This window comes from Babylonia areolata, chromosome 21 (assembly GCF_041734735.1).
Source record: "Babylonia areolata isolate BAREFJ2019XMU chromosome 21, ASM4173473v1, whole genome shotgun sequence".
Taxonomy (NCBI): Eukaryota; Metazoa; Mollusca; class Gastropoda; order Neogastropoda; family Buccinidae; genus Babylonia; species Babylonia areolata.
Window position 1 is genome coordinate 32,343,312 of NC_134896.1, and position 26,847 is coordinate 32,370,158.

The following is a 26,847-nucleotide window of genomic DNA, read 5'->3' on the forward strand; positions in this document are numbered from 1 at the left end:
AATACTTTCTTTTATCCAAATAATACGTATTGAGCTATACATTAAAAACGGAAATAAATAATGAATAAGATGTGGTCAAGTTATATTGTTTATTTCTAGTTATATTTACCAATGGTTTGGTTGTTTGGGTAAACTCCGCAGCTCGGGTCACATGACGTCACAGGTCAAGGTTGAAGCTGAAATGCTTTTTATAAAAGCCAACCAGTGCCGGCTAATCCACTCTACCGTGGCTATTCACAAGACGTAAAAGACACTGTAAGGTTCATTCAGGACGGTGTTGGTAGCTGGGGAATAGTTTCTGTGTGTTCATCATCCAGTTCACGTGTCAAATATGGCAGCTGAACGTGCAGTAAAAGTTCATGTTATATATTGGTAAGTTATTTTGTGTGAGGGCCTTTATTTATCGCTTGCAATGGCTTATAGGCTTTATCAACCTTTAGGCTGACCATAGACGATATAGATATTTGTGCCTATGGCCTAATCATAAGAACTTTTTTTTCTTTTCTTTTTCTTGAAGTTAAACTTTTTATAATTATCATACTCATAGATTTTTTGTGTCTTCTGATGAATAACTATGAATTCATAATATAAAATTAATGTCTTTTAAAGCAGTATATATATATATATTTTTTTTTTTTATAGGAATTTAGAATAGATGTATTCAGTGGTCTGGCCCAGTCAGAACTCTTTTTTTTTTAGTGCAGTATGTCTAGTCACCGTCTTGTGTCTAGTCACAGTTTGTTGTCAAAAGCATATTGATTCTGTGTTGACTTTTCCAGAAATGTCCATGAGGGGGGAAAATCACATTTGCATAAAAACAGTTGGCCTACAAAAGGTTGTGCTCACAATTCCTTTGGCTAGTCATGCCTAGTCATGATCATTTTTGAGAAAATGCAAGCGTGTGTGTGTACACACACCCAGACACACTGGATTAATGTGTGTGTGTATAAATATATATATGTGTGTGTGTGTGTGTGACGCTTAAAATTATACAGTATTCCATCTGTTTGTTTTATAGACACCAAATACAAGTTGGAATGCTTTTTTTTCTGTTTTCAGTCCATTTTAGATATTATTATTAAAAGGTAACATGTTATTGTGATCTGTATTTTGTATTTTTTTCATTTTAATTTAAGGAGTGAATTGGATTGGTAGAATGTTTTGGAAGAGATAGAGCATGTTGATATCTGGCTCCTTAGAAATAGAGCAAGCCTGAACTACTAACATTTTTTTAATGATGTATTTTGACTACAACTACAGGCAGTAAACTGAGGAAGATTTAGTTGAGATGTCTACTTTTTTTTTCCTTTTTTTTTCTCCTGAATTATTGAAAATTCATTGTTTAAAACCCCTTTCACTTTTAAAAGTCTCCTGTCTGGCATGTTTTGGCCCCACTGCATCAGTTGGTGGAGGGATGTTTCACTATCGTCACAATTTTAGTTTTTCACAACTGCTAAACCAGTACTATAGAGCTCCACCAAACTTCACATAATTATTGAAATAAATATTGACAAAAACAGATAAAGTCTAAATAAAAGAGTAAAGTTTCCAGGAGTGGGATGCAATTTATTTTATTTGTACCTTGCCTTTGAATTAAAAGCAGAAAATAGTATAAAAAAAATTTCATTCTTGTTTTATGAAGTTGTTGTTGTTTTTTAATCTCCCTTGTGAACGTTGTTCATTCAAATTATTTAATTTTTGAATCTTTGCTGCCTAAAAGAAATTTATTTCTGTCACTTTCCGGAATAATCAGATGATGTCATATCATCATTATCTGGGTCGATTTCAGTGCCAGAATCTATCATAATTTCATTGAGTACTTGCTGTGCAATAAACCTTTGACATTTTGCCATAGCATGATAGCGGTGTAGAGAACTTGATCAAGAAAAACACTAATCATTTGAAATTGAATGAGCAGAACTGTGTCTGTGAGGATGCTCTGTTCCTGTTAGTTTACTGCCCTAGCTGTTTAATGCATACTTGTGAGCTGGCAAACCAGTTTGTTTCTTTGCCTGAATGCCGTTTTGGCACAAGCAGAGAATTATGATATGCGGCACCTGAATAGTATTCAGGTGCAGGGTTGAATGAGTTAGTCCAAACTGACAGACAAAACACTAGATATTCTTAAAATCAGATCTAGCCTTTCTCTTTGAAACTGAACAGGAGGTGTTTGTGAAAAGTAAAGTACATGGAATCAATAAATGGAATAAAACTAAAGTAGTGATTTCTAAAATTATCCTTTCGGAAACAAAGGACTTCTCCTTTAAAAAAGAATTAATGTTCCAGTAACTGAGCAAGGCCTTGTTTAGTCACTTCATGAGTTCATCCTCCACAAACAGAACAGACTAAAGAAAGGTCAGCCTCTGTGGCAGCATATTCAGCATGGAAAAACTGACAGCTGAGAGAATGCAGCCAGGGGAAGAGAGATGGTTTCACCTGAGCATTGCTCTGGCGTCAAAATTGGTCTGTTTAGAATGGTTTTCAAGTTCCTGCATTTACATAAATTTGCATAAACCGCAAAGAAAGGGAACTAAAGGCTGCAGTCTTTCCAGATGTGTCCACTTGTAATCTGGAGGAAAATCAAACTATTTTCTGTTGGGTTTTTTTTTTCCCCATATCAGTAATGCCTGCTGAGTCTGCAAACTCCCCAGGGTGGAATAGCCCTTTGATATAGTTTAGTTTAACTATTTTGTACTATTGTAGGTGTGTTTTTTATGTCATTTTTACTGTTAGGTGTTCCTTAGAAATGTAGAGTGTTCTTTGATTTGTCAGTGCAGTTTTATGTGATCAAAAGATGATTCTTAGTTGTTCTTTGAGAATAACTTCGACTACTCTCAGGTGAAGTTGTCTTGTTTTTGATGGTTGTTTCTTAAAACTGTAAAATGTTCTTTGATTTGTGAATTTGATTTAATGTGATCTCTTTGAATACTAAAAAGATGTACATGTCTCTAAAGAGAGTTTATGGAGAGAGAGAGATAAGTATTCACTCTTAATACTTAAGCATGTACTTGTCTCTTAATGTAAATTGTAATACATATTTTATATGTTTATTGTGAGCATGAACTACACGACCACACATCAGTTGCTCATGAGAGATGATTAAGTTGACTTGAACCCTGTCAGAAACATAAAAAATATATTTACTTAAATCATGTTAGGGTTTAGGGATCCCATCCAGAGATGAGAGTGTGCTATGAACTCAAGTGGGAAGAGAACCAGACAGTCAAGTGTCATCCACTTTGCATGGATCTTTCACAGTTTCAGTGTTGCTCAGATTTCTTGACCAGTAATCCAGTACTACGGATGTCTGTATCTCTTTGGGTCTGGTTGATGTCGCATCATACATCATGTGGATCAGTCTTTGTAATGTAGGATTAGTTTTTGTGATGTAAGATTTCATAAACCTAGATGTACACCCTCTTAGACTTTTAGTAAACAAATGTATTTAATTGTAATTATCATGGTTTTGTTTCAGTGGAGCATGAGGATACGAACCCAAAGTAAGTCATGCATGATTTGTCTCCTTTTTTTCATCTTTTTTTTTTTTTTTTTAAACTAATGAAGATATTCTGATTTATTTTTCATTGGTAATGGTGTGCTGACTTTTTTCCCCCTCAACTGGCTCAAGGCCTGACTAAGCATGTTGGGTTACACTGCTGGTTAAACATCTGCTAAGCAGATGGAGTGTAGCATATGCTGATTAATGCCAGCATCTGTTAGCATTACATTATGATTCCTGACCTCAATACATGCTTTCCAGCAGACTTTTGTTTTTTTGTTTTGTTTTTGTTTTTTACTGCTGCTATTTAAAAACATGACATGATAGGAGAGGGTTGGTGGGACGTGATTTTGAGGACAATGGTACCCAGTGTAAGAATGGGAAGACGAGACAAAAACTTGAAGTAGGTATGGTTGTCAGTGACTGTATTTTTCACTGAACTGTTTTGGGATTCCGCGTCTTCTCTCACCCTACCACTGCCTCTACCCTCACATCCCGCTACACTTCCAAACACCCATTCATGGTTTTATTTACCTGTCTTCCCCCCACCCCCACCCCCACCCAACTACCCTTTATTGTTTTGGTCCCTTGCACCCCCAAAAGCATTGGTCTGTGTTCCACCTTCATCCAGTCTGTTTCATCAATAGATCTGTGCTCTTTTGGTGGAACTGCAAGAAGAATTTGGCAAGACCATATTGTGCCTTTTTTGTATTGTATGTGTATCTACACACACACACACACACACACACACACACACACACGTACACACACACTGTATACACACACACACACACATATATGTGTGCGCGAGTGCGTGTGTGTGTGCTTATACTCTTTTTTTTTAATTAAATATTTAAAACATTGAGTGCTTATTTTTCATTCTGTCTTAATATATATATATATATATATATATATATATATATATAATATGTTTGAATATACTTTTTTTTAAAAATAGGTCTGTTAGTTCTGTCACATTTTCCTGTCCCTTTTGGTTTAACAAGCCTAGTTATTACTGTATTGATTACTGTTATTGATTAATATTTCATCAGGATTAATTAAAAAGCTTCCCTCTGCTGGACATTGCCTTCAACTATTCCTCTCATTAAGTTGGTGAAAATTTTTGTTTCTGACCCCCCCTCCAGAGAGCAGGTCTGATGGTATTGTTTTCCATTAGAGAAATTCTAAATGTGTCAGAAATCAGTCATGACTGAACTTACCAAGCCTTAAACAGAAAACTTATCCCAGTGCCCATTGAGCACTTTTGGTTAGTGCTGCGTCTAGTTTAAAAGTTTGGGATTTTTATTAAAAGTGTAATCTTATAAAATTGAATTAAATGAATTTAGCATAAGTATTGTTGTAAACTTGCATACCTTACATCTGTGGGTGGAACATTAAGTGAAGGCAGTGCAGCTTTATTATTTTCTTTCATTATTTCTTTCTTTTTGAATATATTTTAGTCAGCATGGCGTGGGCCTGTGCATATATATATATATATGCATATATATATATATATATATATATATATATATCCATCATTCCATGTGACAGTATCAGTATGAGAGGGAGAGACAGAGACAGAAAAAGTGAACACTGAAATGTTTAATGTCATTGGTATTACAGCTCTGGTGACATGGGTGTGAGAGAGAGGATAATGCAGGCATACATTTGTGGCTATGGTGTTTAATTACATTGTGATCTTTGTGTTGCACAGTTCCGCAACCTGGAAAGGGAACTTGTTGGGGAATTTGGGCCTGCCGCCTTGAAAATCGTAAGTGTGCTACATCTCTGCTCCTCCTTATCTTCAGGAACTCATCCAGATCTATATTTGGTCTCAGTCTCTGCGTTCCTCCAGTGACACTCGAATTTTTTGCATACCAAATAGGTGAAAGAAACTCCATGGGGAACGTGTTTTCTCTTTCATTGGACTTGTCATCTGGAACAAACTCTCTTATTCTGTCCGACACACTTAGTCTTTGTCCTCTTTCAAATCAGCCCTCAAAATTCACTGTGTGTGACCTGTTTATCCTGTGATGCGTATAGGCAAGTGAATGTGCAATTGTATTTGTAAATACTCTGGGCTCTCCAGAGATAGGGTGTCCAAATATTCATTATTAGTATATATTTTTATATGCATTTCTACAATAATGGAAACACTGGGCAGACTGAAGGGTGCACTTCTCTCTCACAAATTTGCACAATATCCATAATGTGCTGTTGTGTTCTGTCTGTCTCATGGTATATTAATCATTTCGTGATTGAAATTAAGCTGTTTCAGTGCAAAAAAAAAAAAAAAAATTCTGCTTGTGTGTGTGTGTGTTTTGTGTGTGTTAATGTTTGTTCCAAAACGGCTGCAAAATGTAACACATAGCATGGATACTGTAGTTAACTAGGCAGGTCTCTTTCAGGTGCTAGATACACTCAACACAACAGTTATTTGTGTGGTTCTCTTATAATACAAATCATCTACATATATTAAGCAACAGTTCCTGAATGGAAGCTATAGCACAATGGTACATTCTGTCAGTGGTTAGTCACCACACACAAGACAGCGGGCCAGAGGAATTTATAAAATGTAAACATTTCAGTTTTTCGAGGCTAGCTGTGTCCGCCCCATGCTAATGTCACAAAATATCATCAGACACCGCACACAACTGGTGTTATCATCAATTTCCAGTGCGTGTTCACCCTTGCAAGAATTAAGAAGAAGCCAGCTCAAGCCAATAACTTGAATAAGAAGCCAACTTCAAAACTCTGTGTGTGCACACACTCTGAATGGACACTACAGTAAAGGGAGCAGTCTTCCTTAACCAGTCAGCACTGACACACCCTTTTATGGCACTGTTTGGTTTCTGCCGGATTCATTGCATGGCATGGCAGCTATAGAGTTGAATATTATTATGTGCTGGCTGAATGCACAGGTGTTAGCTCTCTTGCTTTTCATAGAATTAACTTGTCTGTAGAATTTTTGACTCCCTTGAGTAAGCAATGTGAGTCTTTGTCATAACCCATTCTTCAGTTGTTTATGTGTGTATCCATGGAAAACTTTAACATTATTATTTTCTCTGGAAATACTTCGTCTGCCAATACCAAATTTGGATTAAACATATTGTGGAAAAAAAAAGTTTGCAGTCATACCAGTAATATGATGTAAGTCTTCCAGATTAAGCTGATCCAGATCCAGAAAATCACACTAGTAATGTTTGGGTTTGAAGACGGCAGTTAAAAGAAAAGATATTCAAATTCTGGACAGAACACATACAGTGACACTAACTACACCATCAACATGTTTACTGCACATGAATATTTCAAAGTGGATACTAGAATGAAAGTAAAAGAGATCTGGAGAAAACGGCTACATGTTACAGTGTGCCTGGAGTGACAGAATGTCTCCTTTACCATGGACTTCAAAGAATGTCTGGAATAATGTAAATACACCAAAATAACATGATTTAAACAGTGTTAACACCTGGAATACCATAATTGATTTATCACACTAAAATACATAAGTTTGAATACTACTTTTTGAACTGCAGTGGTAGATGCGCTTTAGTGCTGTGAGTAAGTCTGCTTACTCTTGACCCGAAATTGCTTGGTTCAAATCTACTCTTATAATTATATACCTTTTCTCTCTCTCTCTGTCTCTCTCTCTCTCTCTCTCTCTCTGTCTCTGTCTCTCTCTCTGTCTGAATGATGGAGTGTTTAATGTTCCATTTTGATGTTTTGCCTGTGCCTTCTTCACCTTGAACCCACCAGGTGACAATACCAAGATCGAACCCAGCGCTGCAGGCTGCAAGTCCAGTACTCTGACTACGTGGTTATTGTACCCATCTAAGTGAGGGTCAGAATGAGCCCTTGTCCTCCTCCCCCCCCACCCCCACCCATCCCCTCCCCTCCCTTTTCCCCACAGGAGGTTCTGTCAGTATGAATAGTATCCTGACCTGGAAATACTGTGCTAGAAATTTCCTCTTTTCTATTGCTTTCTGTCTGGCTTTTTGCTGTTTCTTGCCGTCATCTCCTTTCTTATTTTCTGTCTTGCTGGTCCATGCATTGACACTTTTTCAAGAAAGCCACAACAGTTGTTTTTTTCTCCTTTTCCTCGACTTGATAATTGGGCATCCTTACTATGATTGTTTTTGTTTGTGCCAAGGAGTAAGATGTGTGATGCGCTTGTTGGCATTTTTTGGTTTTGTTTTGTATGCCAGATATTATATGCGATTTTCCTGAATTATGTATAATTATATTTTGTGTGGTTTCAGGTACGTTTTCTTTAGTCCTCTGGTGAAAAATTGACAGAATGGTCAACATGGGCATGTTTTAGGTTTATGTGCATGAATAGGACTGTGCTTGTGCCAAATTTTCTTTCCCATGTTTTTTTGTTGTTGTTTTTTTCTCTCTCTCTTTTTTTCAGGTTCTATGGGACCAAGATTTACAGTTTTCCTATGGTGGTTGGCTTGGCTTTAACCAGCAACAAAGAAAGAAAATATACACATAAAACTTAGAGGGATGGTTGTTCACTGTGCACACGCACATTTATATATGTGTGTGTTTGTGTGTGATGTGCAGACCAGCGAAGCGACACCAACTTCGACTGGCTGGTTTGAGGTCTTGGTGGAAGATGAACTGGTCCATTCCAAGAAGGTAAAGCAGGTTGATGGGTTGTGTTGCCCATGCGCATTATATGCGTAATTGTCATGCGTGCCATTGTGACTGTGAGACTCTTATTGTTGTCTCTGCTGTGTAAACATTATCTCTTCAACATGTAAACTCTGTTCATTGTTGTTTTTTGTTTTTTATCTCAGTGTGTACAGACCAAAAAAAAAAAAAAAAAGAAGTCTATGGAATTATCCGGTCTTGATTGTTCATCTGCATCTGTGTGTCCGTGCATAATACAGTTGATACTAATCACACTGTGTGTACGTGTGTGAAATCAAACAAGCATACCATGACCATAAGCCAGCAAGCAACAGTGATTGTTTGAACCAACAGGACTTGTCAGTTTTAAAGAATGTTAGCATTCACAGAACAGAACCACCTTAGAAAAAGAGAGAGAGAGAGTGTGTGTGTGTGAGCACGCATTTTTCTATTTAGTGTACATGTGAAAAGAGAGATGAGATCTGTTTTAGAGCTGGCCTAGAGCATTTTTTACTCGAGTGTGTAAAGAGAGTGAGTATAGTATGTAATAAATTTTGTGAGTACAAGTGTGTTTGTCATAAACTTAAGTCTTGACATTTTCTCGGTTTCTACTTGTGGTTTAGGAACCAAAGATGGCAGGTATGAATACGAGCTTCAAATTCATCCACTTTTTGATGTGAGAGGTCAAATTTTATTATTTGGCAAAATACTTGACAGAGACAGTATCTTGATATTGTGACTCATCCCTAATGAACTTCTAAATCACAAGTTTAAAGTCAAGGTCACAACATGGCATATGATATTGATAAGAAGAGTTTTAGTTTCTGAAGACAGAATGTCTTGAATATAATCTTCATAAAATTTGGTACAATGCTTGGTCATGGTGAGAACAATAATTATGCTTGTAAAGAGACAAGGTCAGAGCAAAGTTCAAGGTTACAGCATATCAAACTGGAAAATGTGGAAACATGATAGAACCTGGGTTGTTCATATGATGTTCAGTTAGCAGGGTATAGTGTACGGTGTTGGCCAGACGGCCAGATCGTAAATGTGTTGTAAATTTAGACATCAGAGGTCACAGTCACTTCAGCATGTGTCTTTTTGCAATATGATCTGCTTTGAAGTGGGTTTTTTGTTGTTGATGTTGTTTGTGTGTGTGTGTGTGATTCACTTGTTGGATTAAGTGGGTATCACATGAGTCATGTAGGCCTTGCCTCTTTTGATCTGATATTTGATTGCAGGTCACTGTGCTTTTTTCAAACTTGAAACTGTGCCTTTGCTTGCTATATTTATGTATGTTGCATACATTTATCATTTATGCATTGGAGTTTGCTCCATCAGAATCAGCTGACCCAACTTTTTTTCTTTCTTTTTTTTTTTCTTTTTTTTCCCAACCAAGTGAAATCACAGACTTGTACAATAATAAACATACCTGGATAGATATATTACATGCATGTGCAAACATGCATGCATAATCACATACACAGACACCCACACCTGCACTGTGTACTCATACATGTATAATATTTTAGAATACAACAGTTTCATACTTGCAAAAGAACAAAAAGTTATACCAGGAGAAATGGCATTGTATTTTATAGACTGTCATAATATCAGAATGCATGTGCCTTTGTGTAAGGCACCCACAGTCTGTTCATTAATTGCCCCAGCCTTTGTGCTGCAGCAGCTGTGCTGTTTCAGGAAACTGAACAGTGATTTAAACAGTGACTTTGAGCAACATCTGTAATGGAATGAAAAGGAATTCAATATATCATTATGTGATAAAGTATAACAAGATACAAGGTACTTCAAAGAGAAATTGTTGACATGTTAGCTGATGAAAAGGTGAATTATTAGAACAGTGCAATCAACATCCTTTATACTAAATTATAACATCAATTAACAAACTAAAAAAGGAAAAATCAGTGCAATTATACTTGTAGTCTAAGTCACATTACAGGAGCACTCCAATGAAAGTGTGAAACAGGGATCCAGCAATTCATTGAATGAGTGGGTGAGTGGGTGTGCGTGGTCATGTAACCCATCTTGTGCAATGCTCAGTAATCTAGACTGTATAAAAGCGAAAAATAAATGGAAAGTAAACAGATTTCATATAAGACAATAAAATGCAGACAGTGGAGAGAAACAAGTGTAAACAACTGGCTTTCCAAACATGCTTTAAAAAGTTATGTTCTGCTTGTAAGCAGTGATTCAGCTGACTGTCTTTTGTGTTCTAGAATGGAGACAAGTATGTGGATAGCGAAAAGAAGTTCAGGAAAATCGTGGACAAAATACAGTCTCGCCTGAAGTAAAACCAACACACATCATTGGCGGCTGGTCATGGGCAGGTAAGATTGTCTCACATGCGATGCATGATTGTGGAGTAATTTGTTGTTTGCTTGCTGTGCTTTATTAAAAGACTTTTTTTTAATTAAAAAAAAAAAAAAAAAAAGCAAATGTGTGTCCAACAAAGTGGTTTTTCTGCCTGTGTGTGGAAAATTGGGTATGTCTCTGCATCAGCAATGTGGTGGGTGCCCTTTGTATGATGGTATACACCATTTTGTGTATTATCTATGGAATCCCGTGTAGCGTGATTAAACCATTCAGTGCCAGAAGTTTAGTTTTTTTAGAAAGTGCTCTACCCTTTTTTTTTTTTTTTTGAGGAATCAGGGGTAATACATTTTTTTAAAGAAAATTCTAGTACAATAACTATAGGAGATACAGTAGCAAAATAAACATTTATGTGGAGGAAGTTGAATATAGATTCTGAATCTGAACTTTTTTCTCAATTATTTTGATTGTACTGTAGACAACTTCAGGCATTTCAAAGTGATTATACTAATTTTTGTGCATCAAAAACGTCACTTTCAAGATAGATTTGAATTGTCACCTGCTCAAAATTGATGTCTGATTGGATAGATGGACTGGAAAAAGCATTGAATATTGCTGTCATTTTGGTCGCTTTCGTTATCATCACCTTCAAGTTCAAACCAATCATCAGACAAGATAGATATATCTCTCATAGTTATTACCATGCATAATCATCTGCAAAGCCTGCAAATAAACCTGTTGACTGGGAACACTGTCTTTTCTAGCGAAAGTTTTCAGCACCATTTTGGCATATAATGCAAAGCCACTTTTCATGCGTACTTGACGTCCCGTATACAAAAAGCATCGTTGAAAAGGAAGGGGTCCTCAACCCTGCATAAGCTTATTTGAATAGTATGAGCCAAACTCCATTGAAGGAAAAATAGGAAAAGATGCAGAACGTCAGTGAACATCTTAAAGGCACTATGGCAACAATGAGTTTGGGATGTCAGCTGGCGTTTTTTAGGTACTGAAGGGGTTAAAAAAGAAATTATATTATCTTTGGAATCCACAGTAACATGATGTTCTTTGAGTTTTCTGTTTTACTTTCAAGATTTTTTCTTTACAAAATAAAATTAGCACATTTCCACTGGAGGCAAAACATGTATCATGTGAAGCGAACTGTGCAGTGCATGTTGGGGGATACAGACCACAGAACTAAAAACAGACCCCAGACTGGAACCATTTGCCACCTTGTTGATGTGTGATCACTGGTTCTACCAGTAAAAAAACATGCTGCAGCAGTGTATTTCCCATTCTCTCGTAGCTTAGCTGCACACGAGAATCCCAGTCATAAAGATATATCTATATGATATGTATTTTCCAATACTAAACTTCATACATATGGGAGTGATACATTCACAAAACATGGATTTGAATGAAGCAATTTTCTGACCACCTGGGCCCAGTAAATCTGCATATCAGATTCTCCATGGAAATTAATGACTGGAATCTCTTGACACTTTGTGACACACTTCTTGTTGAAAGAACCACCTAAATGATGGTCTGATGCAAACCTGTACTTGCTGATAAGGACCAGTATTACAGTTTTGAAACTGTCCACCCCTTGAGCACCAATATTCGTTATCAGAATGCTCCTGTAATGTTGTGTTGGATAGGAATGTGTTGTTTTTTTTTTTATTGTTGTGTTTATTTTTTGTTTTTGTTTTTTTGGGTGGGGTTGCGGGTGGGGGTGATTCTGTTATACACCGTGTCCTACAAAGAATTAAAAAATGCTTGGAACATAATAAGGCTTAAGATTTTTTTTTTTTTTTTTTTAATGTTAACTGTTTTTCTTATTGTTCTGCTATACATGTATGTATGTCTTAAACAACTACATGGAAAGAATAAGACTTGAGAGTTGTTTTTTCTTTCCTTCTCTTCCTGACAGGATGTTGACTGGGTCTCAGTAGGGGGGTGTCAGCGATGTATGAAGAGCTTTTCCCAAAGTACTGCGGTACCAGGTCAAGTTCAGATGGATCTCGCGTGACACCCGCCCCCTGACCACACTCTCCATCCTCCACTGACCAGCCAGCCTGCACTAAATGTCTGTCCTTCCATGTCTTCTTCCTGTTTGTGTGAAACAACATTAAATGGTGAAAGTCAATTTGGAGGTTAATTCTGCTGTCAGGTGAATCTATTTATATGCTTAAATGTGACTGAACAAGAAGTCATGTGTTTTTTAACTTCTTTTTTCACACAAAATTGAATTCAGTTCTTGTTAGTTAATGGCTTGGGGTTAAGAGTTCAGGTTCTCAGGTCTTCTAAATTGAACTGTGAAAGTAATCCAGCAGTTTTGTCTTTGTTGTTGTTGTTTTTTTTCCTTAAACTTTTTTTTTTTTTTCAAAGTGTAGTTTCTGATGAAATACAGACATAATTGTCCCTTTCGAGGGGTGGGGATGGAAATTGTACCCAAATCCACCATCTTGTCTTTACATGAAACTTACCTAAGCTGTTTGCAAATGCAGTTTATGGCAGGCTTTTATTATTGTTTTCAAAACCACATCTTCTCTTTATACACTTTACATATTTTGATAAATTGTCTACCTAAAGTGTGTTTGTGAATGGAAATGTACTTATGATGCAACCTCAGGGGAAAAAAATGTTGACAGTAAGGAACACACCACTGTATAGACCAGCACAGTAAAGACACAGTGAGTTAAGGCAAAGAGCATTCTCAGCATTTAACTTGTTCAGGTTTCAAAGTTCTAGATTTTGTTTATTGAACATAGCACTGAACTGGTCCTGTTTAAAATTCTAGATTCATTGATTGACATCAAAACACAGCAGAGTAGAGGAATATCTAATTGATAGTAACAGGATCTGAAATAACTCAGAACTGCTCCATTGAAAACGATTCTGTAGTACCGGGTCATAAAACAGCAACCTTTTGTGCTGTTTGAGCATACTTCTGAAAGAATCCTTACATAATTCTCTGTCACTGAACAAGCAGTACCGTGTGGTGTACTGGCCTTTTATGCTGTTTGCGCGTACTATGCGAGAGAACTGGACATTTTGTTGCACTATTTCCTGTTGTTGAATATGCACCATTGTCATGGATCTTTGTAAATTGGGTATAGTATGTTTACCAGTGATTTCTTGTGATCAGATATATTTTGTTTTGACAAATTTCAGATCGATCCTCACCCTTCTCCTAAGTTTTCAGAGCTGCATTGTTTGTGAAATTGTTTCGTATGCAAGACAGTGAATCTCACCTTTTGCAGAGTGCATTGCAAGGACAAGAATGTTCTTTTTTTGTGTGTAATGATGGTGCTTTTGGGAGTTTCTTTACCTGTGCGTAATACTAATAAAGACATGGAGAAGGTTTCTCTGCTTTTGTCATTATTTGTGAAAGTTGACTGTTTATATCATTTGTTTTTCTGGGAAAAGCTGAGCAAGGTGAGCATACTGCTGATATATATAGATAGAAATATATGTATATAGATTTCTCTCTCTCTCTCACTGTGTCTGCAACACAGGTTAAAAGCTGAAGTCCCACTGTCAGATGTGTTGTTTGACATTTTGTTTCATGGACTATTGTTAGTTATCTGTTGCCTTTAAAAGAAAATCGTATACAGCAGAAGCGGTGTACCGTATATGATTGACACCTCCTTGAGAACCGATACAAACTGTTAGACACTCAGCAAACACAAGTCAGGAGACAAAATGAAGGATAAAACACAACAGGTATGTCTTCATTCCTTTAATCAATCAATGACTGTATACATCAGAACAAGAATGGATGTAAATGAACACACCTAGAGAGTCACTTCCATTCCCACCGTGGTCCAGAGCCTTTTCCAAACTGCTGTCCTCATGTCTTTGACGTTTCCCAGTGGCCTAAAGTGTACCAACAGGCCTGCTTTAATTACAGAGAGAGAGAGAGAGAAAAGCACCATAACTAAAACTTCCACCCTTTCAACAATGCACTCTACTTATGAACTGCTTCACAATGGTTTAATTAAAGAATGTTAAAGAAGAGGAGATAGAAAGGTGTGCCATGCTAAAAAATTTGTCACATCAACTTTTCAGTCTATGATACACTTCATATTGGCAAATCTGAATTGCATAAATATCAGTTGATGATGAGACATGCTGACACCCCAACAGTGCAACTCGCACAGACACGCACACACACACACACGCAGGCACATACACAAGAATAGCATTAAATGAAGACAGACTGAAATCAACGCACCAGCAGTTCACACAGACATCAGTGTTCACTGACAACTTCTATCAATTGGACCGCAGCATCTGGAACATTGTGCAAAACTTAAAGAGCAAGCCAGCCTGGAAATGACCAGGAAACTAAAAAATAACAAATAAATATACATATATATAAAGAAGAAAACACTTCCCATCCACACACACAAACATCCTAAGAACACAGGATGTAGTTTTCAATTACTGTGCCACACACAAAGCACCACCCACCAAATGAAGCAAAGCACTCCTACACACAGAACAGCACTCATTAACAACCTACACACAGAACAGCACTCATTAACAAACAAAAAAAAAAAAAGGGGGGGGGGGGGGAACAAAAGGAATCATTTTTTCTTCAATAAAACTATTCTGGGAAAATTAAATTTACTATAAAGTCTTTGATAAGAAACTTTCCATTCCCATATCACGTTGTCTTCACTTCTGCTGGCCCAGTCAATAAATTCTTAAAGAGTACTGATCATCCAGTAACACAATAAAAACTTAACCACATCCTAAAACCAATATATCCAATTTTGTCCTCTACACTGGTTTATCAAACAGAACATGGACAAGTTTTAATAGATGATGCATCATTGCTGCAACTCTCAATGATTGAAGATGCAAGTTACAAACCCTTTCAAACTTATACACATAACTTTCCACTGGTTTGAAGATTCCATCGAAGCTGGCGACAATTCATCAGAAAACAAGTGAGACGTTCAGACTGGTTGATGTTTTGTTTTTCCACACACACATACCCCCAACCTTGTTCGTTTTAACATCACCATTTCCATCCTCCTTTGCCACCCCCCCCCCCCCTTTTTTTTTTAACAGTCACTGAATGGAAGCAGTCAAAATTATCCAAAACGGCAGTATTGCTCTTTATAAAATTCAAAGTTACAGTCTTTTGAACAATTTGTTCAGTGCCACTGTACTCATATAAGCCAAATCTGAGAAAATGGGATGGGCTTGATGGATTAATCGATGTGAAGTCAGATTGTGTGCCTTCAAACTAAATGATCCTCATCCCATGCTTCCCTGCCCCCGCCCCCCGCGTCATCCAAGGTACTTTGTACCTAAAGCTGAGACTTTAATTACCTAGTGCTGCCACTATTCACACTTAATATGGGTCTTTTTTGTTTGGGACTGTAAATACAAACATCCAAAAACAGGAAGGGTATGAATGAATCGTTGCACACACACAAACACACACGCACACACAAAGGAAGGGAATAAAAGCAGCTATGCACAGACACAAAGAAAAAGGCATGCACACACACACGCACGCACAAACACAACACATATTAATGTGCACATACATAAATGAAAATGATCAAGCATGTCTTCTTTTTCTTTGTTCATGGGCTGTAAATCCCACGTCCACTTGTATATATATGAGTGGGCTTTTACGTGCATGACCGTTTTTACCCTGCCATGTAGGCAGCCAAACTCCGTTTTACTTGATGCGCATGTCCAAGTCTGCACCAACATTTCATTGATCTCTTGTCAAATGCACACACACACACATTTACACAAACACACACGCAAGCAGTCTGCATGTGCACACACACACACACACACACACACACACACAACAGTGAAACAAAGATGCAGGAAACCAATCAACCAATAGATAAAAAAAAATTTAAAAAAGGCAGAATAAACCAATCAACAAAATAATAATAAAAATAAATAACATTTTTTTAAACTGCAAATGCCCAAAACACTCAATGCATAACACTAAGGCATGTGGCTGCTGATTGATAAAGTGCATAATCAAAAGAGGAGACGGGGAGGGGGAAATAAAAAAACAACAAAACCTAAGTAAACAAAAACCCAACCACTACTGCTGTATACCAAACACCAACATATCCACATCAACACAATCTGACAGCTTCACCACTCACACATGCAGACTTATCCTGGTCACTGTGGTAACCTGTTTAAACGCTTCAGTTTAGTGTGGAATCAAACAACAGCAAAAATGTGAGAATCCGTCATTTCACAACATTCTCCAACCCCTCCCCTCCCAGCAATCCTTCATGCTAAATCAATATTAACATCTGTGTAAATGCATATACATATAATCATGATATATATATATATTTTTTTTTAATACATATATATAATATAAAATGTTTATGTACTGTCCATACATGAAGCGTTCTCACAACCAGTCATAAATAATTATCTCCTTCTCCCTATTCTCCATTTTTTCCTTAACCAAATCCTGTCTTCCTATTCACAAAGAACAAACAAACAACAACAAAAACCCAACGATGTTGACTTATTATATTACACCTCAATGTACACAACTATTTTTACAACTTTACGGTGATGCAAAAACAAAAAAACAACAAGAAAAAAGAAACCAATGACAATAATGACAAAGAGCAACTGAAGACGGTGTTCCATGAATACCAGACTCACTCCATTCTGTGTAGTGCTGCTCACATTGAGTGAACCTGTTTAACAACTGGGACACGTCTGGGAGGCAATTACTGTCTGACACACAAGTCCGCACATTTACTTTTTCCCACGTGCAAAACATCTTGATCTGCTGACAAAGAAAGTATCCAATAACACTGAACTGAAATCATCTTTTTCATTATTCTATGTGATTCCGTCTCTCTCTCTCACTCTCTCTCCCTCAAAATGGTGATGCTTTCATCTAGTGAGTACCTACACAGGTTTATCAAATGTTTTTTTATGTTTTTTTATTCCACTACAGATCATGTACATATTAGAAACACAGTATCCTGAATGTTTTACTCACCTAAAGAGCACAGTTCCATATTTTAAACATAAACATCCATTTCATGTGCACATGTACACCAAATAACATGATGGTCTATCGCAATCATTGACATGTTGTTCACAAAACACGCAGCCAATGCACATCCTTGTCAACCGATTAGCCAAAGCATGTCAGGCTTTTAAAATGTTTTCCACTGACACATTAATCAAGCTTATCAGTGGATTCCCACCCCCCTCCCTCTCTGATACATTCTGCTATCAGATACCTGAAATCATTCGTGCCATATCCACACTCATGGATAAACATTTAGTGCAAATTGCATGTTCTCTCTCTCTCCCTCTCCTTCATTCCTCCCCACCAGAACTGGTGAGCTTTACATTCCCCAGTTCCTTCAGCTGTATGCTAGCCCCACCTCACCAACCTTTGTGGGAATATGGATAAACAAACAAACAAAAACAACCCAACCTCACCAATCTTTGTGGGAACATGGATAAACAAAACAACAACAACAAAACCCACCTCACCAACCTTTGTGGGAACATGGATAAGCAAAAAAACAGCCCACCTTACCAACCTTTATGGGAATATGGGTAAGCAAAACTGTAACACTCGTATCCGTGCTCTCAACACTGTCCATTCAAATGTTTGCTGAGAGACAGAATCATGAATTCACATGAACACACACCGTGGGATGTGTGTTAACAGTTACCTCTCAAGCTACAAAGGAAATAAGAAAATCAGCTATATTCCAGTATTTCCCACACAATGAAACGATTGTTGTGTGAATGGTGAGAACATGTACAGCGCTGCAACAGAACATGCGCTGAATGGAAGGAACAGCAGGACAGCAGTCCCACAAAACACCACTACAAACTTCCACCCTGACCTAAATCACACCATCAAAGTGATGACCAAGGCAGGGAAAAAAAGAAAAGAATTAAAACAATGATCAAATGCTATCACCCAAAACGTGGCTGCATCATCTCATCAATAAATCATATTCTGAGGTCAACAATACAGATTTTGAACAACTTTCCTGTCATAATCTCTGGATTTCACTTGTAACATACTTGTCAACATTGTACTCCAATAATCTTTCTGTTGTCTAAAAGAATTTTTAACAAAAACATTATTCGGCGTCTGTTTAAAATAGCTTCACATCAGAGCCAAACTCATCAATTCCCTGAAACTGAGATCCTGACAAATAATGGAGCTGTGAAAATCAGTGAACATGCTTTGAAAAATCTGAAATAAGGTCATCATGCAATACCATAGGATTCCAGCGAAACAGCTCCAATCAACACATTTTACTCAAATGTTTGAAAAAAAATTAAAATTAAATTAAAATTAAAATTAAAAAAAACCAAGCTGGCCCACAACAAAAAGTATTTTCTCTTGGAAAAAAAGTATCATAATTCAGCCCAGTATACCAATGATCTGGTGGGCTTTTAACCAATGCAAACTGATGAAAATCTGACTGCTGCTTGGCAGTGTGAAATTAAACAACTGACCCCAGAAGATAATTCATGAAGACAAAAATCCTGTGATGAAATGTATGACAAATGCTGAAAGAAATTCATGGCAGAAAGAACTTATGCCAAGAAAAGCCCAACATTTTCAGAAACCTGGAAAATATACTGGAACCTTTCTGAATGTCTTCTCAATCCACAAGGTAAACATCAATCATAAAAGAACATCAACACACAAAAACTGAATGAAAATCCTGTTGAATTATATTTCTTACACCAAAAAAATTTTGAAATCTGCTAGTTTTTTAAGATTTCTTCTTTTTTTTCTTTTTTTTAACCAACAATGCTGGATAATAATGAAACAAAGGCATTTTTTAAAAGTAGAATGAAAACTAGGCTGCAGTGTTTCCTTACACCACAGATAAATGTCAACTTGATTATTTTCACCACAAAGCTGAATGACAATTGGATCAGATGCTCAATGATAATGGTACTGTGAACACCAGTGATTGTGTGTGTGTGTATGCACATGTGTGTGTATAACACCATGAATGGATGGAAATCATACCAGAGAGTGCTCATGACTCGACATGTCTGCATGACGTTTGATTTCAGGCATTTATTGGAAATTTGTGTACATACACACGGCACCTGCACTCTATTAGTCAGTGCTGGGTTGGTTTGGTGTATAGAGCCTGTTTGGATTTTGACATTTTCTTCTTTATGAATGATAACTAAGGCCTGAATCTGGGTGGTGGTATTCCACAGAGAATGAATTTGTACGGCAGCATATGGCACTTGATGAAATGAACTACTTCAAGACAAATACATAATTCCAGTTGATTTAGTTTGATAACCGTTGTGTGGTTCATGTGGAAATTTCTGTCTAGAGTGGTGCCTTCATCTGGGTCAGACTTGGAAATCAGTGGGAAAGTTGACAAAAAGAAAAGGCGAGAAAGAGGGCAGGCAGTGTTCATCCTTCACTGGTGTGTGGGAAGCCCACATCCATTTGTAAATACCAAAAAAGTAATGTCAGTAGCTAGGCTGATTTCTTGAGGTCCTGTCATTATTTTTGTCGATCTTTTTCTGAGAGTGAATGATGGGTCACAAATTCCACGTGTGTGTGTGTGTGTGTGTGTGTGTGTGTGTGTGTGTGTGTGTGTGTGACTGCTCACTTAATAAAGCTTTAATACTCTAGGAGATACCACGCTTAGAGAGGATTTATGATGACATACCTATATTACGATTATTATCATTTTATCACCACAAAAGCTCTATGCTTTCCTGGGCAATCAATCCATGTAGTCACGCTGCATGTATTACCTTTCCACCTAACTGCTTCATCTCTTTCCCCCTGGTGTTCCTCAAAGCATCAGGAATATGTGAGATCCATCTTTAACATAAAAGTTTGGTTCTTCTTCACTTCTAGCACTGGGGAGAATAACAGGTGAGGTTTTTGAAGCGTACATCCACCATTCATTTGAAACAATGCACTGACTCTCACACACATTCCCATTTTTGAGCTTTTTTTCTCTCTCTCACAGAAGGTACACAAAATGGACAAAGACAAACGAGAAAATATCAAAAGAGTGCGATGTGTCTCATGTACATTGTTGAAGACTTCACTTCTTTTTGAGCCATAAACATGAAGCAGATGTGGCACAAGATACGCTGACCTTTAAACATACTGTGAAAAATGGCGCAAGCTCATGCACACTCACAGACACCGCAGTCTTTGTCTCCTTTGCTCTCTCTCTCACATGTAGAATTGACACCATCCTCACCCCCACTCTTTTTCAATTAAAAACTTCACAAGGCTGGTCCATTTTCAATTCAAGAAAATGCAATACACACACAACATCTGATCAAGACGGAACATTTGCTCAGGTTTGGTGACATCCTTGACGGTTTCACTGAAAATGAAGCTAATTCATAGAAAAGGATTAAACTCCAACCCTCTCCTCAGCCCAATCATGAGATGACTATTGAAGGAAATATCAATCAAAAATCAGTTTACTCTACTCAAACCCATTTTCAACGTTACATCACCAGTAAAACACAGCACTGGTCCTGAAATACATCAGTTTTGTTGTCAACAGCATATCAAGTAAGAATGACCGTCAGTCTGTCAAATACAGACTCAATCATCATTTCTTTTTTTCATTTATCAACAATGATTTTAGTCAGCGTGAAAGTCTGTCATTCATCATGAAAGGTGATAATGTAGTGGGGATAGGGGGAAATGATGATGAGGTTGGATAACCAACATGTGTGCATGTTACAAAAACTCAACTATCTGGAGATCGTCCTTCACATTTGTTCCACACCTGAGGCATTTATCAACAGTCATCACAAACTCCCACAAGCCAGGACAGAAACAAAACAAAAAGCATGAGGCAAAACTTTCAAGACTTTCAGGGCTGACACATAACCTACTGTCCTGACACTGTTCATCGAATGCCCACTACTTCAGTAAAACAATGATGAACTGCCAGTCTGAGTCACAACCCTACATAACCTGAGCACAAAAGAATCCAAGAGCTCGACAATGCAAATCCCTTTGTTTCCATAGCTCTAAGGTGGTGTTTGTGAACAATCGTACGCATTCAAACACAACAGAAAAATAAATACACTTTCAGGTAGAAATTATTTTTTTAAATTAAGTTGGGGGTGGTGCTGCACTGTAGCAACACTCTCTTCCTCGGGGGAACAGCCAGAATTTCACACAAAGAAATCTGTTGTGACAAAATGTAATACAACAGGCAGTTGGAAAGATCAAGTGAATGAAATCAGATCATGTTGCCAAGCCGACCACAATGGGGCCATTTCAAAGCTGAGTTGCAAAGACAAACCACTATCCAGACTATAGTTTCACAGAACACTTCTTCTTTTCCTGATTGTTGATCCAGAACTGTGGAAAACTGGACAATTCTTATATTCTCTGTGTCCATTTCTCACATTTCAGACACTGTTCAAAACTGACCCAAATAGCTTAAAAATTAAAGGTAAAATCCAATACTTATTCATATTTCCAGTTTTCCGTGAAAACGGCTGATGCAAATCTTGGTCATTTCTGAACACTTTAAACATACTTCCAATCCAGATCCGACTGAATAACTTCAATATTTGTGTAGACAGTGTTGATAAAAACCTAACTTTAAAAGCAGATGTTTACATCATTCTTGACACAAGTACATGGAAATGTTTGTGAGGCGAAGTTTCCCTCAAAATTTCAGAAATTTGTTTGACCACTATGACTGGGTTTGTCATTTCAGGTCCTTTTTGTTTGTCACCTTTTCACCTGAATGTGATCCGTAAAGGCGATGTCTTTTTCAGTTACCTGTTTATCAGAATATTATCTGAAAGGACATCTTTTTCTCTTTCAGGTAACTGTTCATCAGAATGTTATTGATGTCTTTTTCTCTTTCAGGTACCTGTTCATCAGAATGTTATTCATGTCTTTTTGTCTTTCACTTACCTGTTCATCAGAATGTTACTGATGTCTTTTTTGTCTTTCACTTACCTGTTCATCACAATGTAATTGACGTCTTTTCGTCATTTTCTCTTTCAGTTACCTGTTCATCACAATATTATTGATGTCTCTTTCTCTTTCAGTTACCTGTTCAGCAGAATGTTATCGAAAGGACTATGACTTTTTATCTATCAGTCACTTGTTCATGAATCTGAATGTCATGTGATATGATATAGATTTACAAAGCATCCTGACTCTTACGCCTTTTGTCAATATTGCTGTCAAATGTGATCAATTTCTTATTTTACATCTGTAGATCTATTAATGTCTTCTTTTTTCCCCCCACAAACACCTGCTTCCTCACATGGTGTTTTCATGTTGCTTTAGATTTTGGTGGTCTGTGTGGTTCATGTACAACAAGGTGAATATTTTATTGTGTGACTTTTCCATGTCAACCCTACCTCCATTACATTTGAATGTGAAGAGCAGTACGCCTGATGAAACTGTCATTATGTGAGTTTAATGTAGGGCGTGATTTGATCAGACTGTCGAGGGAGACACACTGTTAGTTGAGAGGGTATGTGGGGGCCAGTCCACTGGTGTGTTCACATTTCCAGCTACGCCAATCTGGTAGCGGTCCTTGGGAATATTCCCGACCATCACAGCAATGTATATCTTTTCTTTTTTTTTTTTTTTTTTTTTTTGCTGCCCCATCACTGCGCCGTTTCAGTGGCATTACTCCCACACCGCTCATTTAGATTCCCCCATACACGGCCACACCCAGGTTCGTCCGTCGCAGTTCCAGCGTCGGCAGTCCACAGGGAACCATCGATGTTAGGTCGCCTGGAGGCCACACACCAGAGGAGACCCTGCACTGCTGCTGAGTCACTTCGGTGGTGTTCAGTGGTGCCTATTCTGAGCAACGTATCTGAGCAACGTATATCTACTACATGCTTTTCTTTCACACTGTCTGAAAGTGTCTCACATTTGCTTACAGTCAATGTATCTCTCCTTCTTGTAACCACACACCAAAAAAAGTCAACTAACATGCTACTATCCAATTCCATGCATGCAGTCTACACAGTAAATACACATGTACATAGACAGATACAAAAAAAGTTTACTTGACATGAACATAATGATTAAAAAATTGTTTATCTAAAAGAATAAATAAAAGAAAGAAGGAAAAAACAAAACAGAAAAATAGAATATGCAGTTGTTCACTGTAAATTGTTTTATTCATAATCCCCGATCACTATTACACATGAATTCTAATTTTGCTCAGTAGACTAAACTTGTTTACGCTCAAAATATGACAACTCTTAATGTCACAATAAACAGAATCTAGAATGAAATGGACTTAATATGTTTACACATACAAGTAAAGAAAAAGTAAAAAGAACACTTTAAAATAATTTCTAAAAACATCTTTTTTTCTTCTGACAATGAAAATGAAAAACAATCACACCATGAGTGACAGCAGAAAACAGCATCAACGATAGTTTCAAGTCATCCTTTCTAAAAACAGAAGATATGAGCAAATAAACATGTTGCGTGAGGTTGTGTAGTGCATGTGCATTGCCAAAAAGAGTATGTGATCTCTACATTTAAGACAGAGCTGGGGAGAAACATGTGCATTGATGCCTTATATCAGCAACAGTATAGCTCCAGAGCAGCCACTTTGGGAAATTCTGAGATTTTTTAGAGCTTGTAATGGTTAAGATTCGTAATAAAAACACACTGATTTTTTTTTTTTATAGCAAGATGCTTCTTGAGATTTTTTAGAGCTTGTAATGGTTAAGATTCGTAATAAAATCACAATGATTTTTTTTTAGCAAGATGCTTCTTTATGTAAAGTATGCTGTGACCCAAAATGACAGCAATTAACTTACTGGAAGTTTGGTTAAAAAGGTGGTTAAAATCAGTATTACACTGTTGCCTCACTTTCCTGTGAACCATGGGATACATGTTGAGGTACATGAGTCCATCATGCGATAATCCACTGCTGAATAAATGGAGATACACTTCACACAACCACCCCTCTCATTTCACTTTTATTTCATGCACATGAAAAAGTACACATAAAAGTTGCTGTTAACTCTCTCCATACGAACGGCGAAAGAGACGACGTTAACAGCGTTTCACCCCAGTTACCATCATCAAAATATTGCAAGCGGAAGGCTCTTATACTGAAGAGGTGAATGTTGACAAAAGAATACCACAATTCTGACGACGGAAGCTAAAGGTTGGGTCATTCAGACACCCACTGGACATCCGAGGGGTCTGTGTAGAGGAGAAGAGAGGGCTGGCCGTACTGAGTGAGTTAAAACAAAAATGTTCCAATGTTGTCAGTAGTAACTGGACAGAGTCAAATGTCTTAAAAATAGTGCTAATTTACTACACGATCAAGTTAAATGGGCAAACTGCACAGGACACAGTGACAGCCAATTGTTGCAGTAAAGCTTCTGGTGATGCTCTATGATGGAAAAAAAAAGGGATATCATATATATGTCACTGTAATCCAATGGTCTCTGTTTTGTGCATCAACGGTTTTGGAACAATAACTTCAAAATTGGAAAATTTTTCATAGTGACATCTTATAATTATCAACTTCATGCTGTCAATATTTTTATCTTGACATTTTATCATCATTAGCTTCATGCTATTCTGTACCTTACATCCAAAACCTTTGTTTTGAAGGCCAATATTTTGAAATAGATTGTTGCTGCTCTCAGCTATTGAGAAAAAAGAGAGAGAGAGAGAGAGGGAGCGAGGGAGAGAGAGGGAGAGAGTGTGTGTGTGTGCATGTGTACGTGCATTCAAGTGTATGTGTGTGTGTACATGTATGTGAATGGCCAGTGTGTGCACACATGTGAGTGTGTAGATATTACAACTGTGTGTGTGCAATCAGATGTGCAAGTCTAAACACCACGTGATACCTCAAGTACCAGCTTGTGCAGGTGTTTTTACACCAGCTCACACACACATGCGCACACACACACACACACACACACATGCGTACATATGACAGTGTAAAGTCGTGAAGACCTCCATGAATGCGTTTAACTACGATACATCAAACTTCAACAGTTCTGCTGTGCACTTTAATTGGTGTGCCCCTGTCTGATTATTTGCGCATTTGTGGGACTGTAAAAAAACAAAAAAATCATAGTGATCACGCATACCTGTATGTGTGCAAGCATGTAAATTGTAATGCATGAAAGTTTGCAGGCCGAAAGGTGTAAGAAATGTACAACAGGCACAAAAGACTGAATGTCAATGATGAGACCAACCCAACCAGAGTTACTTTTCCTCCACACACACAACACACACACACACACACACACACACACCCCTGTGCATCGACCACAACCCACCAGAAACCATTTTAACTGCTCACTACAATCAATACACAAGTTATTCTACTTCTCAACATGAATGGATGGACCAATGGATGGGGATGGTGACTGAATGCACTTGATAATCAAACTACCGTTAAATTACACCACCACCAATCAAGTTTTCCCACGTATCCTGCGCAGACAAAAAGTCTGACAGAAAACAGGGCATTCTCATATGAATCATTTCCAGGACCTACGCATAATGATTTGCAAAGAAGATCGCACACACACACACATACACACACACACAAAGAACAACACCGAGCTGATAATAATAATCATAATGCCACCATAGCATTCACAACTTTGTGCCACAACTATCAAAGGACCAGTTTTTTCCCCCCCTATATTGCCTTTAGTGCTGTTAGACAGAAAAAAAAAAAAGACCGAAAGAAAATGGAACGTGGGCAAGGATTGCACAGGGGGGGTAGGGGTGGGGGGTAGTGAGAGAGAAGTGCGTTTATGCAGTGGACTGGTTGCCGTCACTCTCCGCACTGTTCTGCAGTCCTTCCCCCACACTGGCTGCACACGGCGTTTCTGTGGGACACACATCACCAGTCATAACTGCTTCAACGATTAATAGTATCAATTTTACATGGCGCAAACTCCCTTCTAACAAAGCGCCTCACATGAAACAATACCTGTACTAGTGCATAACAGCGTTCAACAGCAGCACAACAATACCTGTACTAGTGCATAACAGCGTTTAACAGCAGCACATGAATGCTGGCATTATACTGCCATCAGTGAATTAAAACATAATGGGTGGATGGTGCAGGGGGGAGGGGGTGGGGTGGGCAGAAGCATAAGTTGTTTTGAGTAATCTCACAAAACAGCAGAGTGCAGCGATGGCCAAGAGGTAACGCGTCCGCCTAGGAAGCGAGAGAGTCTGAGCGCGCTGGTTCGAATCATGACTCAGCCACCGATATTTTCTCCCCCTCCACTCGACCTTGAGTGGTGGGCTGGACGTTAGTCATTCAGATGAGACGATAAACTGAGGTCCCGTGTGCAGCATGCACTCAGCGCACGTAAAAGAA

General features: G+C 37.8%; 1 protein-coding gene and 1 long non-coding RNA gene across 3 annotated transcripts in view; one reads left to right on the forward strand and one right to left on the reverse strand.

Annotated features, from left to right (window-relative positions):
• Window positions 1-183: 183 nt before the first annotated feature.
• LOC143295967 (uncharacterized) lies at window positions 184-13,828 on the forward strand. The gene is made up of 6 exons (XR_013057095.1): window positions 184-372; window positions 3,476-3,500; window positions 5,214-5,270; window positions 8,066-8,140; window positions 10,372-10,482; window positions 12,393-13,828. It is a non-coding gene; the product is annotated as an uncharacterized LOC143295967 (long non-coding RNA).
• Window positions 13,829-23,342: 9,514 nt separating this feature from the next.
• Window positions 23,343-26,847, reverse strand: part of LOC143295828 (uncharacterized) — a 40,560-nt gene continuing 37,055 nt past the window's right edge. For both annotated transcript variants that reach the window (XM_076607471.1, XM_076607470.1), the window contains one exon: window positions 23,343-26,347. In XM_076607471.1, the coding sequence (XP_076463586.1) occupies window positions 26,271-26,347 (77 nt within the window). In that variant the 3' untranslated portion in view covers window positions 23,343-26,270. The remainder of the gene's footprint in view (window positions 26,348-26,847) is intronic.